Here is an 18,424-nt window from a genome sequence, read left to right on the forward strand (position 1 = left end):
GTCCTTTGGAACTTGCAAAGTTAAGGGTGTTATGCTAAATTACTGATAAATGGAGATCCGTTTTGGTTTCTTAAGCAAATTTCACGAGTTACTAAATTGAAATGTAATGCATGAGTAAACAGGAATGGTAATTTAAGTGTAGCATTTTTCGTTTATTATGTGGATCTTAGCAAGTGTGCTTGTGAGAGTCAGAGTAATGTGATGGTACCTGTTACATGCAAGGGGATGAGATAGGGTAAGACTGGGTTAAAGGGGCATTCTTCTTTGTGTTCTCTTACAAATTACATGTCATGTACTCACCCCGCCCTCCACCCCTTTCTTTCTCTTGGTTGGTATTTAAAACTTAAAATGCCAAGTGACTGATGGTTGATGGGTCTTTCTTTTCCATCGAATGATTTATTAAGAACTTGACTAATTATGATAATTTATGAAATCATTTATTGAAAAAGGTGAATATTTGATTGATGACATTGATTGAGTTTATTTACTAACAGATTGTTGATTGAATGATTGATAGATAAAAGTTGATGATCTAATTTTCAGAATTTATTATCAAATTGACAGTCCGCTTTGCACTTAATGCGTACATGTAATAGCAATCAGTCTCAATCTCAACAGGAGGGGGGAGGGACGGACCTGTAGGAGGGAGGCTAAACGTTCTGTTGACCCTTTTCCCATCAGCTTACTTCACACACTGAAGTCATTTCTTACCCCTATTCTCCTGACTCCAATGAACACACTGCTGAGACCCACATTGTAAGTTAAAATGCTTCACTAAAGATTGCAATTCATGCTCACTCATGCATGGAATTTCAATTTGATAATTCATGAAATTTGCTCTAACAATTTAAATTGATAATGAATGACCATCAATTCATCAGAACACCCTCAAGTTTGCAAGTTCCAAGGGACTCGCCTCTCAAAAACTGAAAGAAACCGAAAGGCTAATTCCTGCCCACCCTAATTTTCATACCCTTTGTTTAAGCGGGTAGTGCTCACTCAAGCATGAATAGTTTTCCAACATTTTGGTGTCATTTGAAAGATGACTTTATCGACTTTCCATATGTATAAGTCTTTCCCCCCAAAGTGATATACTTTTTATTTGGCAGCCATTTCAAAAGTGTATAGTTTTTTTTGGGACGCACTGTATGTTGAGTGAGTTGGGACTGATATCTTCAATAATCTTCTCAAAATCACTCCCTCACCGAAACAATCACTTAATTTTAAACACAAGAGCAGATCCCGCTGCATCAGAATGTTGTTTATTATAATTGTATTCTTTGTCAGCATTTTCTTACATTATTTTGTTTCAACGGTCTAGGTTGCCGCAAACCCCTTTGGCATCAGAGATCCATTAGGAAAGAGTTTCCATCATCATGACAATGTACTTCCAGTGTGCGATATTTTATGCATGTTTAATTCTATTTTCAGAATTAAGACGACAATCTGTCGGCTCACATATTTGTATATTTAAATAAACAAAACTATTTATCTTTTCCCCAGGCAATTTGCAATTTAGAACAGGAAAAGCAAGTATTGAGGTTGCTCCATAGGTGGCGGAAGCGGGGGGGGGGGGCGGGGGGGACATGTCCCCCCTAGATTTTAGGTGGGGGACGATCCCCCCCCTAAATTTTTTGTCGATAACCTTTTTTTTTTCTTTTTGCTTGTCAAAAAAAATTTGTGGTCCCCCCCTAAAATTATTGGCTTCCGCCGCCAATGGGTTGCTCCCATCTTCAACTTACTGACACGCGGACTGCTATCTTCAGAAGAAAGCATTCTGGTTATGTCTATTACTACGAAATTCGTCTCACAAGTCAATTTTAGGAAATGGAATTTAAATTTCATGTGTGCAATAAGGACATTCGGCATCGGTAGAGAGCAATTTGTCGTATTTTACAGTGGTCTGCATGCTGGACCTCCTGCTACACTCTGCCTGAATTAAGGCACAAAGTGCTCTCTCCCCCCTCCCCCCCCTCTCTCTCTTTGAGTCATTCTTGTCCTGCCAAGAGTTTCACGTTCGAGGAAAAGATGAAAAGAAAGAGAAAGTAAAAGAAATTATATCATTTTTTTAATAGTGCGTCAAAATTGATCATAAAACTTCATCTTCATTTTAAAAATATCACAATTTTCGCTCACGACTTATTAGAATTATTGTCCGACCCGCCATATGTAGTGTCCCCGCAATTTTCTGGCTCATTATATACGATCTGCCGTTAAATTGGTCAGAGTATAGTAGGTCCATGATAGTACAAATATTTGTACCTCACTGTTTGGTTTTTTTAGTACTTGGTCATGTTCTTGGCAGTTGACCTGTCTAAGCCGTTATGATAATGCTTGCAAGTTTCCGAAGGATTAAATGCCTAGATTACACTCTGTATAGATTAAGGTGACACCATAACAGTTAGAAATATGATTTAAACAGTTCAATATTATGGAAGGCTCTGGATTGCCGCATATTTTTTATTTTTTATTCTATTCCTGTAATCCAAACTATGCTAAATCTAGGCGTTTATTATGCTTTTTTGTATGATACAGGGTTTTTCTTCCTTTGTGCTCCAATAATATACTAACAATAAAAAAAAAAGGATTTCATTAAAAAACGCAGGTCATTTTTTCCAGAATTCATGGTGCTGCTGCTGCCTATGAAAAATAATACACGCAGCACCCCCAAGGAAAATGATACACGATACACGCAGCACCCCAAGGAAAATTTTGTGGGGTGCTGAAGCACCCCCGCTTATCAGGGCCATGAACAACACTTTATAAGAAAAATATAATCTGCAACGAAATTTATCTCGCCAAATTTTAACTGGTCATAAGTGAGGGGATGATGTTGTCCATTAGTTGTCCATATTGGAATACATTTTATTTGGAGGTACTTTCAGCTCAATTCAATATTCAATAATCGGAGAACGATTTAAAGGGATGGTCCAGGCTGAAAATATTTATATCTCAATAAATAGAGTAAAATTTACAGAGCAAAATGCAGAAAATTTGATCAAAATCGGATCACAAATAACGAAGTTATTGAATTTTAAAGATGTGCATTATTCCGGTGAAACAGTTCTAGGCATGTCTTTATGAATATTTATTAGGTGGACTGATGATGTCATATCCCCACTTGTTCTTTTGTATTTTATTATATGAAATTAGGTCTATTCAAAATTTTTTTGAATTTATTGCCGCAACTTATTTCATCATAATGGAGACATATCATTTACACATGTATGAAAAAATGAAACATTTATGCTTTCATGTAATAACACAACAAAAAGGAAAGTGAGGATGTGACATCATCATCCCACCTAATGAATATTCATGACGATGTGCATATCATTTTTTTTTAATATTGATGAACTTTAAAATTCAATAACTTCGTTATTTGTTATCTGATTTAGATGAAATTTCCAGCATTTTGCTCTGTGAAGTTTACTCTATTTATATAGATATAAATATTTTCAGCCCGGACCATCCCTTTAAAACATTGATATGAGGTTTAAAGAAATTATTTGAATATTTTGTATAATATTCAGTTTAGGTCAATTTAGGGGCAAAAATTCTTGTATATTTATCTCTTTATTTATTCATTATTTCAACTGAAACCACATAAAAATAAGAATAAAGGCACGACATACCCAAAATATAAAATTATTTATTCCATGCGTGACCCTAGGAAATACAACACTCCATTCAAACAATAAGAAATATTATCATAATAACGAAATCAAACTATGTATATAGGCCTGTTTGCTGTGCAGGGACAACATTCCATGGAGAGGAGAAAGACTGCTGCAATTAGAGGAAAGAACAAAAGTGAAACGAAATTGGAAAAACATAAGACAAAAATTGCGGAAAGAGATTGCTTGGTCGTTGAACTATAATAACCCCCTAATTCCAAGATAACCATTCAAATGTTACCCACATTTTTGGGCGAAGTGGGCGATGTAATTCTTTCATTGTGTCTTTTGATAACTTATTCAGAGAAAAACCATAAAGTAATTTCAGAGAAATCACTAAAGAAATGACTGTCAGCACGAGATATAAATGAAGAACAATGAATATAAGATACACGCAGAGCCAACGACTTTTCATTTATTTCAAGGTTATACAAAGAAATCGCACTTTTCCTCTCCCATTAGTTTGCGCTTATTCTCTTTCATCTCTGTGTATATTTAGTTCTAATAGAGTAACATATCCAATGTCTTAATAATCACCATTGTTATGATTAGTATATGATATTTTTCGTTGTGAAATAATTTCCTATTAATCATAATCCCATACATGCCACCCCCAGAAAAACCCCAAATACTCCTGAACGTGTGCTTCTATATTCTCCTTGAGGACATTTTTTTTATAGGCCTATATTTTGTGTTTATTAATAAATTAATATTATGAATTACAATATTTACACACAATATTGAGATGATTATCAATAATAATAATAATAATAATAATAATAATATATATATATATATATATATATATATATATATATATATATATATATATATATATATATATATATATATATATATATATATATATATTAAGGCATGGCTTGCAATGAAGGCATTCCATACATTTATGGGGCAGGGGTATGTGCCCCATGCGGGAATATTAACTTTGAGAGATCACCAAAATGGTTTACTATTTAAGGGCACAATTTTTTATAAGCCGTAACCTCAGTGTCTACCCTGGGCGCCATAATGCCTAGATACGCCACTCACCACCCTCATCTTGGATAAAAATAAATAAATAATAAAAACATCGGTCCAATTTAGCAAAGCCACTGTATATGCCAGAGTGATGACCAGAATGGCTCGAACTCGGTAACATGGGTACAACAGGGTTCGTTCGCGGGAAGCAACCACAAGTTGATTTTTTTTTCCAAGAATAAAGTAAAAACTAACATGAAAAACCACCGAGTGTCAAAGAGTGAAGAGGTATAAGGTTAATCTAATTTGCCTCACAGCGCGTTTAATAGCACGGAGTTGATTGATAACATTTTCTCAAGCAATGATCAGGCTCATCCATGTTAGCTGCTACTTAACCCCCCCCCCCCTCTCTCTCTATTTTAGACGATCACGACTCTATACCTTAGCAATTACATCGTCTGCTGATAATTGAAAGGCATGTCGCCTTTTGTTTTCAATCTCCACGGAAATAATTTCACTCACAACCATTTTACATGTTTACCTTTGACAAAATCCCCCTTGCCCGGCTTCAAGGAATTGCAGTGCACCACATCCGTTTATGGGTTTTCGATAACTTATACATTAATATTAGTTTTTTACAAAGTTGATGGGAGGAGATATTTCTGGAAAATTTTCTAGCTGAGAGGAGGAGCCCAAACAGAACAATGAGTTTACGATAAAAATGTAAATGGAAACTTTTGTTCATCCCGAATACCGTTTCAGGAAACAGGTCAAATTCTTTTTTGGTTCTTTGCGCCGTCAAGAGAAAAGACGTTAATGTAAGGATCTATTATCGTTCTTATATAATTTATGCATGATTTGAGGTGTGATTTAGGGGTCGCAGTGATGGGGGTGCTCAGTGCATAGGACATGGGCCTGGAAACGATTTTAAAAGAGGGGGTAGTGTTTGTTGACAAAAAAGTGATTTGGGTCAAATCCCTTCGTTATAGCATACCAACCTTATTTCCAGGGGGTGCTGCCCACCCACAGAAAAAAATCCTTCCCCATCCCAGCATGCAACCTGCCTTCTAGGGCCGTGGCATAGGCCTACACTCATGAAGACATACCAAAAGGAATTTGATAAACATCATTGCAGTGCATTTACTGGATCACATTCCACAAAATCTACTTAAAGATAAATTCCAGTATTGGTAACGATCTCAAAATGACTTTTTACAGAATCTAATATAATGACCACCCAAGTGTCTGTTTGTATGAATAAAAAATATGTGCCAAAGGATTCTGGAAGAAATTGTGTAATTGCTGAGAAATAAGCAAAATAAGCGCGGATTCGGTCACTTCCGTCGGGTCTTTATTCCAGCAATAATAATGCACTGTCCCACGTGTGCCTAACTGTGTTGGTGATCTTGAGTGTGAACATTTTTCAGCGTAGATTTCAATATTTCACGAAGTTCAGTTTATGTAACTGTACCAGATCTAGATCCTCGATGATATACTGACAATTAAGCCTGGTTTTACAGACTTTCTCATGAAATCAGTGTTTACTGCAATTACTGGCATTTCTCTTTAAGTGTAATTTCCATATGTCTCAATCCTGGTGCCTATTTGCCCCCAAAGAATTCATGTTCAGATTTTCAAATTGTTTGAAATGGTGATTTTCAATGTTTCTGAAATTTCACATTTTTAAGAAGCTGTCTCTTTTCCATTGCCACAGTTTTAATTATCCTCAAAAAGTTTTTTTTTCACACTCATGTCAGTGACATCTTTCAACTAAGGCTGTTCACTACATACTTCTCTCAACACCCATGCTCAGTTTAGCCCACCACGGGGGCGCAAACAAAATTGATCACATGATAAGATCAGGAAACTAACAATTCCCTGTCAAGATTTCAAACATCTAGTTTTCAGTGAACCAAGACTAGAGCATGTGGGAGAGTAATGGGCGACACCAAGCAAACATAATACAGAGCAGAATTTATAGTAAATCTATAGGAAAATTGCTATGTTCATAGTCTCTTCTCTTGATTTAGAATATTGACATAGAATGTGGCATTCATTATTTTTTTTGTAATCTATAAACAAAATTTTAACATAAATAATGTATGAAGCTGTAATAAAAACACTGTAATGACAACAAAGCCTCTTTTTTTTTTGAGGGGGGAGGTCAAAGTTTACTATGACACAAAGAGAGAAAAGGATAGATAAGGTAAAAACTGTTGCAGAATTTTTCTGAGATGGTACGTTGATAAGTCTATGATGTATGCCATGATATTTAACAGACTTTTTATTGGATTAAGTTTTGGATACTTTCATGAAAAGAATTGCATGAAAATAAACTAGCTAGCAGATCATAATAAAACCCCCAACAAATTGGTTCCAAAATTCAAAACAAGAATGGGGTTATGCATAGTCTAATTGACAAAATGTGAGGACTATGAGGAATGAGATGAATCTACATATTATCTACAAAGCGTCAACAAATTTTGAAAGGTAATCCTTCTTGCGCATATATACATGTGCGGATATAAATCCATAACTCTTAAATTTGACACTTTTATTTCAATGTAATTGATGAACTCGTATGATCTCTGTGTCGTATTCCTTTCCCTTCCTTGCAACTCCTCTCTTCCTGTTGTCTTTCTCTATCCATATTTCTCCCTCTCTTTCTTTATCCATCTTTCTTCCTCTCTTTCTTTGAATTTTTTTTTTCTTTTTTCCCTTATGACACGTGTTCTTAATGTACAAGAAGTATATACCGGTAAATGATAATCTGGACCACTATACCAATATGTGTTAAGGATAATATTTTACTTTCAAATTCTTCTAACTTTGTTTATTCTAACGTAAAATTTTGCAGCCTTACAACTTCATGTTTTTACCTCTTTTATAATGTTTGTACCTTCTTTTCTTCTGACTTTCTGCTCCACTCCTTCCCTTCACTCCCCCTCTCTTTCTCTCTATCCCTTTCCACACCTCTCTCTCTATCTGCCTCTCCTCCTCCCCATCTCTTTCCTTTCTAGAATTCCGCAACACAAGTAGTTTCAATACCATACTTTATCCGTATTATTCATTTTGTAATTATCTTTATTGTTTGAATATTTGTTGTGTCTTTACATGTATTACCTTGTGAATACATCGCAATTCGGCCTTAGCCGCGATGATGTCTTGATTTTTATTAATAAACCATTTATCTATCTTTTATCTATCTATCGTCTTCTAATGAAAAAAATATATTTTGACAAAGAATTTTTTTACGAGTATTGTTGAGCAGTTTTAATGATAAATAATTATTTCTTAAATAATATCCCAATTAATGAATAACACATGTATTGATTATCAAGACACAATGGGTATCGAGTTGTCTTAGAATCCTTAGAAATTATAGAATTTCCATTAAAAACACAAACTAAAAAACAATGCATTTTTTTATATTAAAAGTATCATATATAACAATATTATTTCCAGAAGCCTTTTTTTTTCATTTTAGTAACAAAATACAGATTACCACACTATATTCCAAACTAAATTTGGGCGAATATCAGCACCCAAATCTGCTGAAGGAACTGAAATATGTAACAAAGTGATAAATGCATGAATACCTCAACGTTTTGGGAGTTCCTTTATATTATTGCAGAATAGGGGCTCAATCAGATGACAAAATAAAAAAATCAATGTGAATATACATACAAAACAAGAACAAAAAGGGGCTTATTTTCACAATTTCTCTGATTAGAATTTGGATGATTATCATGAGATGCTATACTGTAGATTGATAATGCCATATTTTCATTCAAATATGAAAAGCTTCCCTAAAAATAATACAAAAAAAACCCTCAGAAAGTGTGATAATTTACTACATTAAAGATTCTTGACTGCCCAAATGCCAAAAAAGAAATACAATAAAAAAACTTTAAAGCAAATTTTCTACATGTACACATTCAAATTGACTTGTCTCAATCTTGAATAAAAGCTGTTTTTTTTTACAAAATACAAATATTACATAAAATATCATTATTCAATGGAAGCTATTTTGTACTGTTTGTATAATCAAAACTACAATACACAATGGATTTCATCTCATTTGAATGATTCTCATTAAAAAATAAAATATGAAATCTGCAGCTGTTAATTCATTACAAAAATTTACACTACAGCGAATTGCACTAGCACATACCACACTTTAAAAAAAGTACATAAAGAAGACATTTTGAAATATTTATCTTCTATAAAGGATTCTGATGAATAGAGTAAAATTAAAATTTGAACCCCCCAAAATGATGAAATTTTAAAAATGAGTTACAGATTTATCCTAATCAATGAAGAGCATCCAATAGGAAAGTCAAACCAAATCTTTAAAACTTTTTTTTCAACCAAGATGTTGTGGCATTTTGAGGTCCTGCATTTAGGGGTGCCACAAGAAAAATATAATTACAAAACTTATATATTTCAGTGTATAATATTGACGTCAAACCCATAATAAACCCCCAAATAGAAAGAGGGAGTAGAGTAATGAAAATTCATGTTTGAAAAATAAAGTTCAATTCAACTTCCCTCTCTTGCATGATTCTTAATCAAAAATGTTTATTACTTCATTAACTAAAATATAACAACCCTGTCAATTTTGTAACAAGCGGTCTAAACATATTTGTGTCTTTCATATCAATAATACATAGCAAAACTAATTTACAACACAAGAAAAACACATTTCGAGGAAACAAAATATCCAGCTATTGAACAGTTCATTTAGGTAGAAAATAATGAGGAGTAACGTGGGAAAAAAATATTACTGCACTGCTAATACTGTGACGATCTTTAATATTTATATACATCTTTGAATTTCTGAAACTTCACCAACCAGCTTGTGAGATTTTCGTAAAAATCTAAATATGTTAATGATATTCTCAAGGATATTTTTTATTACAGTTTACATAATTTTAAGAGTGATCAATAGAATAACATCAGATGTAAATGCCTGGAAATCCTAGAGTCTCCCAGCTTAGAAACATAATAAAAATTCCTACAACCATAGATATGAAATTGAATTGATTTTCAAATAAAATTTGAAATGTAACTTTGAGCAGTATAAAGAAATGTAAAGATGAATTCAATTACATAATGAAAAATGGCAAAAACATGGCATAAAAACTGAATACTTTTTATAGAAAAATTACATAATGGGGGAAAAACTCTTTGAATTGTTTATATTATATTATAAAACAGCTTGCTCTTATTATCAATGAAAATAATGAAACTTTTGGATAATGAATTGATCAGGAGATACTATGGCAAAATGAAATACCATAAATGAAAATGCCAAAATGAGGCAAAAATTTGTTGTTGTTTTCAAGCTAACTCAAGATTTAGTACAGCACCAATGTATGCGAGGAATATTTCATGTATCATCAACTGTGCCTGCATGGGCAAAACGCTTCATGGCTTTTATGAAAGCAATTACTGTATAGAATAATAAGTTTTTACTAACAATTTACTGTTGGTGTCAAAGGAACACTCACTAACATTTTCAAAACACTGTATTCTCTATTTGTGAAATGAGAGCACTAAAAGGGCTCGAAACCCTAAGGTCTCAACTTTCCTTTTCTTTTAGAATAAATATCAGTTCAATTTATCAATTTATGAGACCTTCTATAGCATTAACAACTATTTTGCCCACTTCCTGTGACTAACTAATAGAAAAGTTGTGAAGAATTTATCCTATTTCAATTAAAAAATGTCTAATTATCATTAACTTCTGGTACCCTGTGACATATTACATGTACCTAAATTTCAAACATATATATGTACTCTACAAAGAATGATCATATCCAATTATTCTAAAATCTATGACTTATAAATGAGAGTATCGTTTGCTCCTATTTGTACAATGCCCTGTATGCACAATGCTAAGTTTAAATTTCTACACACACACAGTTAAAAAGTACTCAAAATTGAAAAAAAAAAACCTAGAATGAATACAGATATCCAAATTTTAAAAATGCACAATTTACAGCAGCAACAAACAAAATACATAGGCACTAACAAAAATCATTATTCATTAATTGAATTTGAATTATTAATCGTAAGTCCACATATGCTTGCATATTCATTAATTTGTACGAGGCACAATGTTTTTACTCCTAAGGCAACGTTTACTGTCATTTATTACAAAATATATATTCTGATATAAAATATACTACAAAAAATGCATTCAGCCTGTGAGCCAGGCTAGGCAGTGTGTGGATAGCACCTGTTTATTTTATAAAGACACTTTCGGACTCCAAAGCAGGGAATAAGTTTATTTTACAAGTTCGATTAGCATTTTTGGTCATGAGAGAAAAGCACTAAACTGAGTTTGGAAAACTATATGTTAAATCTGCTCCACAAGACTTTTTGTTGTAGCAGTTTAAAAAAAATGTGGAGTACATTTCGATGCGATACAAGGAAAATTATTCCCTGTGAGGGGGAGACTAATGCAAAGCTTCACAAACCACTGTTACACGGCAGTACAAGTGGATTTCTTAATTATTTGAGGTCACATTGATTAGCAATAGTGTAAACATGTTGATGTTGATTACAATTTACATGACTGAAAAACTTGCTATAAACATATCAGTGCAAATTATTTATAGCCGTAACTTCTCCAATACAAAGAAATATTTGAAAGGTCTGAATCTCTTGAGTTTTTTTTTTAAATGAAGCAAAAAATCTACTTTAATTGTGAATATTATCATGCACATTACTTTATGATGAAAAAAATAACAAGTGATTCAACCCATAATATTTTTCATCCGCTACATGGCTCCATACTGCTTTTAAGTTTGAGTGTCTTTAAAATTTTCTGCACATTTTCGTCTTGGGTGGCTGACAAAAGAGCATTCACAAGTGTATGCTCTACTACTGCTTCATATCCCTTTGACAGTCGTAATGACATAATATTTACACATTTGTGGGATGTTAGTTCCCGTTTTAAGACTAAAAGAAATTTAGAAACCTCATTAACAAGTGCATAGGTTCATAAGTGAGTGTTAGATAAATAATGACAGCCGAGTGCAGACCCTGCAATGTGTTTTCCTGCATAGCATTATAAATACATACCCTGCATCGTAAAGCCTCATACTCTCACTGACCATTTTCAAATAGAGAATAGCAATGAGATGCTGAATTTTGTTTGAGCTACAGACTTAATTCATACTTAAATAGGAAATTCACCCTGAAGAAAAGATTGTTGTAAAAACAGCGGAAAAAATAGAAACAAAATATCGGTAAAGGTTTGAGGAAAATCAATTAAAAATTAAGAAAGTTATCAGAATTTTGGTTTTTGGATTTGGGACATCATAAACGAGCAGCTGCCCCATATGTTATGTAATATGTAATGCATTGATAAATTTCAAACTTTTAATGGTTCGTGATGATTTATTTTTGTTTTCTTTTAAGGAACGGGTGTGAAATGATTTGTATATTGATATACTGAAGGTACAGTAAATTTTTTTTTTCAATTTTCTGAAAATAATGACATTTCATTGATTTTTTACCATATGATATTGTAGGAAAGCTGCTCGCATATGACGTCACAAATTAAATAATTAAAATTCTAATTAAGAGCCCTGGAAAATCTCAATTCACTGTAATATTGAAGCTTCTTCAAAGTTGCAGATTTGTGCAGTAGGTTGTGAAAAATAGCCCCTAAATATTGAAAATAATTTTTTGTCTGTTCTCATTCACCCTCTTACTTTCTTGACATATCTGTGTCTGTCTCACACCACTATTCGTCGGTGTTCATCTGAACTGTCACATCAGTCAATTTTGGTCAAAATATTAATTTTGATATTTTGCAGAAAATGGAGATACAAGTCCTACTCTATACAAAATTAATAATAATAATAACGCAGTTCTTGTATAGTGCATATCACATTATGTCATAACGTCCCTATGTGCTCCCAAAGGACTTGGATATTATTACCCTGGCTTTAGCCCCGCAGCCTTTTACAGCGCGGTGGCATTTCAAAGAATAAATTCCTGCCAGGTACCCATTCACCTCACCTGGGTTGAGTGCAGCACAGTGTGGATGAATTTCTTGCTGAAGGAAATTACGCCATGGCTGGGATTCGAACCCACGACCCTCTGTTTCAAAGTCAGAAGACTAATCCACTGGGCCACAACGCTCCACGTTAAATTCAAAGGCAGTAACTGATTTTAGTTCCTGAGAAGGCGATGTCATTCAAATTTTTGATAAAATGCGCAAATCCCACTGGAAACATGTAATGAAACGGACAGCTGCCAGCAAACCATCGTTTCTGCATTGTGGTAAGCATTGTATTTCCTATCGCAGTTTTGTACAGGGAATCTCTAAACCGCTCAAACCAAAATTAAATGCTTGTAGCTCTTTTGCGATATTTTCTCTGATTCTTGGTTTTGCATAAAATAAAGATACCAATGTCAAGCAATTGTCTTGGTTTTTCCTGCACTACCATGTATTTTTCTATCAATGAAAATCTTGCAAGGCTGTGGACAAAAGTGTGGAAATTATAGTAAACTTTTAAGTAGATTTTCTCTGAAATGGGTTTGCACTTTCATATCTGTGATACGACGGTTCGGATGACCACCAACGAGGATAATGGTGTAATGGCAACACAAGTTCATACTGGCACTTCAGAAATTCAACATTATACATTCTCTTTCACCTATCCATTGACACAGAAGCATCATGTTTGCAGTAACATGCATCTGTAGTTTCCATCAAAAGTTAAATGTTCGATCATCATTTTGATCTGTACCAAATCTTATTTTGCGCAACTCTTTTTTGTTCTGCCTCTCTAATCTCCTGTCAATGTTCTTCTGGTCTCTATTGTGTCTCCTACGGTCTTTGATCACTATGTCAAATGCCAATGGTGCATTTGGTGTGGTCTCAAAAGCTTCTTCATAGGTGTTTGCTACCTGTTGGACTTGAGTGTCTGCAAGAGGGTTGGCAATGCCTCCAAGACTACTCTCATCCATTTGCTCATTGGAACTGTCCCAGGCAACAAAGCTCCCGAAGTAATTATTGATTGTTTGTCCTGTTGCATCTCTCAAGTTGTCTCTGCCTTGATGAGAACCACTTCCCCCATATCCCAAACCCGATTCCTTTCTCCCATTCTGTGGGCTAGGTGTTTCACTGGTGGTATGCAAGTGTGAAGGATTCAGATAATGTAAGTTGCTACCACTACCAGCACTTTCTCTAGCATCATCAGGAATATTTACTTGACCATTTAACCTGGCTTCTTTCCGCGAACCTTCTCTTCGTCTATCTCTTTGGTTTTCTCCAAAAGTGTTCCCACTATCTCTGGGTCTATCCCGACTCCGATCCCTAACGCCCCTCGATGGAGGATCTTCAGCTGTGATGATCCGGACTCTTCCTCTAGGACTGACTTTCATTCTTTCCCTCGTGCCATCACTATCCTTCTCCCAGCCTCTCTGTGGTTTATCCCTCACCCGATCTCTGTCTGTGACTCCTACTGGAGGGTCATCAAAGATTCCCCTGTTGTTATCTCTGTTTCCATCCCTTACTCTATCTCTACCTGCACCTCTATCAAGATCAGCATCTAAGAAGACATCTTGAGCATTGTCCCTCCCTCTTTTCTGGTCTTTATTAAACCCCAGCTGCCTTCTGCCTTCCTCTCGCTCTCGTTTATAGAGCTCCTTCCTCTCCTTCCTCTTCATCTTCCCCTCCCTGTTACTATCTTGCCAGATGTCGGTGTAGAGCTCCCAAGGATTGTAGGCAATTGAGCTTGTCAGGGTGCAGTGGCAGCAGTACGGCTGTGGCTCACATCCAGGATTGCAACAGGGCATGTACTCACTGTAAGATGGTTTATGCATCTCTGACACAGCCCACTCCATTCTCCCATCAAAGTCTTCCCTAATGCGGGTGATGAGCTGGATGATATCCTGGTACTCGGGCTCGTAGGCAATGTTGTACTGTTCTGCAGGATCCCTGTGGAGGTCATAGAGAAGGGGAGGGCTGTGTTTGGTTCTCTTGGCAGTCTTCCTGCAATCTGGGTCAGGATGTCCCACCCCTGAGAGAGTGGAACCCTTGGTGTAGAAGTGAGCCTTGTATTGCTTGTAACGAACTGCAAAGGAATTCTGTTTCTCACTGGCTGCTGGTGAGTAGTAGAAGAACGTCTCTCTCAAACTCTACAAGATTCAAACAAGAAAAAAAAAGGTTACATATTAGCAAGCATGCTGTGGATATCCATATTTTTTTGCTAATTATTAGCACAATCCATTTTTTAAACACTAATTCTTGACTTATGAAGATATCTTTTTGAGTTTTACGAGACATTATTAAGCAAAGGTAGGATAGGTTATAAACATTTTGGGTAAACATGGCTGTATATTCTAAGGGATGTTTTCAGGTGGAAATAGACAGGAAAGAAGACAGAGAATGAGAGAATGGGTGAAAAAAAGATTGAGAGAGGGGGGGGGGGAATGAGTGAGTCATAGACGGAAACAGGAACAGTCACAAGATCAGATGTTCAGAAAGGCTACTCACCTTGCCATCATTAAAGAGAAATGGTGCCATGTCTACACCGTCTAACACAGCATTGGGAAGTCTGGCCCCTGTGATCTTGGCTACAGTTGGTAGAATATCCAAGGTGCTGGAAAGTTCTAAGGTGTAACCAGGCTTGATACGACCCTTCCAGTGGGCTATGGCTGGGACCCGAACACCTCCCTCGTAGGTGGTGGCCTTGCCACACTTTAAAAGTCCTACACTGCCTCCCCATCGCTTAGAGAGACTTGGTCTGTAGTACAAGGTGAAATGCAATCACTTTAGGACTTTATGCTATAAAACTGTGAAATCTTCTCACTATGCAGCAAATTATATTACATAAGGGATTATGGGAGGTCTTTCACAATGAGCAAATTTTGATACTACAAAATAGTGTACTTCCTCAGAGCATGGTGTGACCAATGTGGTGAGGTGATTTAACTTAACACATTGGCTACTGAAGTATGACTTTAGAAAACTAATAACCATTAAAAATTCACAGAAGCTCATATTGATCACAGTTTATCAGTTATAACCACTGGATTAAAACAGACATCTCCTATTGGTCATTTCTGAGGTAAATGTAGATTACATCCTTGAAAAGAATCTGCAAGTTTAACTTGAGTATGGGAACTTGGAAACATACATGTAATTTTTTTTCAATAGCACCAAAGTGTTTTTGTCCAGTTAAAAAAAAACTATTTCAATTATTAATCATCCAATGCGATGTGATTTCAAAACAAATGTTGACATTTGGTGTAAAAAACAGTTCAAAATGCTGCAACAAAGCAACAATTGTCATCAATGGATAACTAAGAGTGATGTTTCCATATAGTCTATCAAAGCTGCCATTGACAACACATACCCATTGTCTGCACTGAAGAAGATGAATGTATCCTCCCATATATCCTGTTGATCAAGCTCTTCCATCACCTGCCCAATCTCCCAGTCCATTGCTGCCAGGGCATCACCGTAGTCACCCCGAGCAGTCGCCCCAGTGTTCCGCCAGTCTGCATACTGCGGGTCATGAGTATGCTGGAAGGAGTAGTATAGAAAGAAGGGTTTCCCAGCATCTACACTCTTCCTGATTGCCCTGCGAGCCTGAGTGGCATACTTCTCATCCAGAGTCATCAGGTCAATGGGTTGTTCGATGATGGTGGTGCCATTGTAGAGAGGACAGGGACTGAAGTTCTGCTTGCAGCTGTAGACGCAGGTTCGGTTTGGATGAAAGCAGATGCTGCATGGACAGTGACTGTGAGATGCAGGAAGACCTGAAGCGTATCAACAAGAAATCAACAGAAAGACAGTTATCAATAAATTGAAGAGCAGGAAGGGAGTCATGGGTCTCGATTGCAGCTGCTGTTAGCAGAGCTTCAGGTCAGATGAATGCAGACTACACTGTATGGACAGTAACGTTAGGATGCAGGAATACCTGAACAAAAATCAAGAAGAAAAACAGTCATCAAGAGGTAGAGTGGGCCCAGGCTCAAGTCCTGTTTGCAGCTGATCTGAAGAAATATGTTCTGTTCAGATGAAAGAATATGGTTCATTGGTGGTAACTGGAGAAACAGGAACATCTGAAGGATATCAACAAGAGATCAAAGGAAAATCACTTTTCATCTGCATATAATATTTCTGGTGCAGAAAGACTACACAGTACTGTAGAACCACAATGTTGTAGAATATATTAAATGAAATGAATTAAACATGACCATGACTCTTTTGATTCAAAGTTTAGTTTAAAATAAAAAATGTGAAAAGTTATTAATAGTCACATGATCAGGGCAGGGTTCATAAAGCAATTTCTCAGAACTTTTCAGACAACACTACTAAAATCCTGAAATCTGATTGGATGAGCCTGGCCAGTGAGGATCACTGACATGACGCTCTATCCAATGTTTTTGAAAGTGATACACCTCCAATTATAATACTTCAGTGTGCAAAATCTTTTAAGAAAAGAATAAAAACCCTACGAACAAGTAAGCTTGTGTGAAAATAGAAAATCCAAGAAAGAAACCAATGAAAGTTTAAGAAAATGTTGAACAAATAAAAAGAAAGTTATTCAATTCAATTCAATTCATTTATTCAAATTCCAATAAAACTTACACATATCATACAATTGCGTAAAAAGAAAACTTGAGCAGTGAAAATTTTTAAATATAATATTAAAATACGATATATAATATAAAAAGAACACATCATTATTGGAATAGGGCGGTCATAAAAAACCAAAAGGAATTGTCTGGATAACCACCCTTGATAACATAGTATAGAATTAGATTAAATCAATTTATAAATCATATTTAATAAAGAAAATTTATGAATAGGTAATGGGCATATAATTTTATAATGAAAACAAAGCAGAACACAACAAGATACAAAGACCGCACAAACCCAAAACAATAACAGGCAGTGCAGTAAAGACAGAATTTAAGTACTAGTGATTAAATATAATTTCAATTTTCTTTTGAAAGCATACATTGAGTTGAGAGACTTTATTGCAATGGGGAGATTATTCCACACGACTGGTGCATGATGTCTAAATGAAAATGATACATAATTTTTATTAACAGTCCACAAATGATATTTATTTTTATTTCTTGTGTTATAATCATGCACAGATGAATTTACAATAAGCATCGAAGATAATGATTCATGAAGTATATTGTGTTTATGTTTGAAAAGTAATATTGCACAGTGATATGAATTCAGTTGAAATACAGTAAGAATATTGAATTTGATAAATAATTCTTTTGAATGGGCTAATCTAGATGAGAATGTACATATGCGAATTATCTTTTTTTGTAACATATATATTGGGTTCAATTTAGTTGGATATGTGTTAGCCCATACTACATTGCAATAAGATATATAGGGTAATATAAGAGTATTATACAGAGTAAAAAGAATATTTTGGGGTAAAAATATGCTGAGTTTGCGGATGATACCAACGTTTTTTTAAACTTTGTTTGTGATATCTAAAATGTGATTTTTCCATGAAAGTTTTTCATCAATTATGACACCTAGAAATTTTAAATGAGCTACACGTTTAATATTATGATTGTTCATTTTGATATGTAAAAAATCTGAAATATTTTGAGAAGTATTATTGAGAGAGAAATATATATAATTTGATTTATCCATATTTAAAGATAGTTTATTAGAATGAAACCAGTCAGTTACGTTTTTTAGCTCAGTGTTTATAACATTATTTAAAGATAGTATTGAATCATCAGAAATTAATATGTTG

General features: G+C 34.9%; 1 protein-coding gene across 1 annotated transcript; it reads right to left on the bottom strand.

The window, feature by feature from the left end:
* Positions 1–7,899: 7,899 nt before the first annotated feature.
* On the bottom strand, positions 7,900–16,608 carry LOC129284234 (uncharacterized). Its single transcript, XM_054919663.2, has 3 exons — positions 16,040–16,608; positions 15,178–15,427; positions 7,900–14,819 (listed from the first exon to the last, which is right to left on the bottom strand). The coding sequence occupies exons 1-3, from the start codon at positions 16,303–16,305 to the stop codon at positions 13,389–13,391; spliced, it is 1,947 nt and encodes a 648-aa protein (XP_054775638.2). The 5' UTR covers positions 16,306–16,608; the 3' UTR covers positions 7,900–13,388.
* Positions 16,609–18,424: the final 1,816 nt, after the last annotated feature.

This window comes from Lytechinus pictus, chromosome 2 (assembly GCF_037042905.1).
Source record: "Lytechinus pictus isolate F3 Inbred chromosome 2, Lp3.0, whole genome shotgun sequence".
Classification (NCBI taxonomy): domain Eukaryota; kingdom Metazoa; phylum Echinodermata; class Echinoidea; order Temnopleuroida; family Toxopneustidae; genus Lytechinus; species Lytechinus pictus.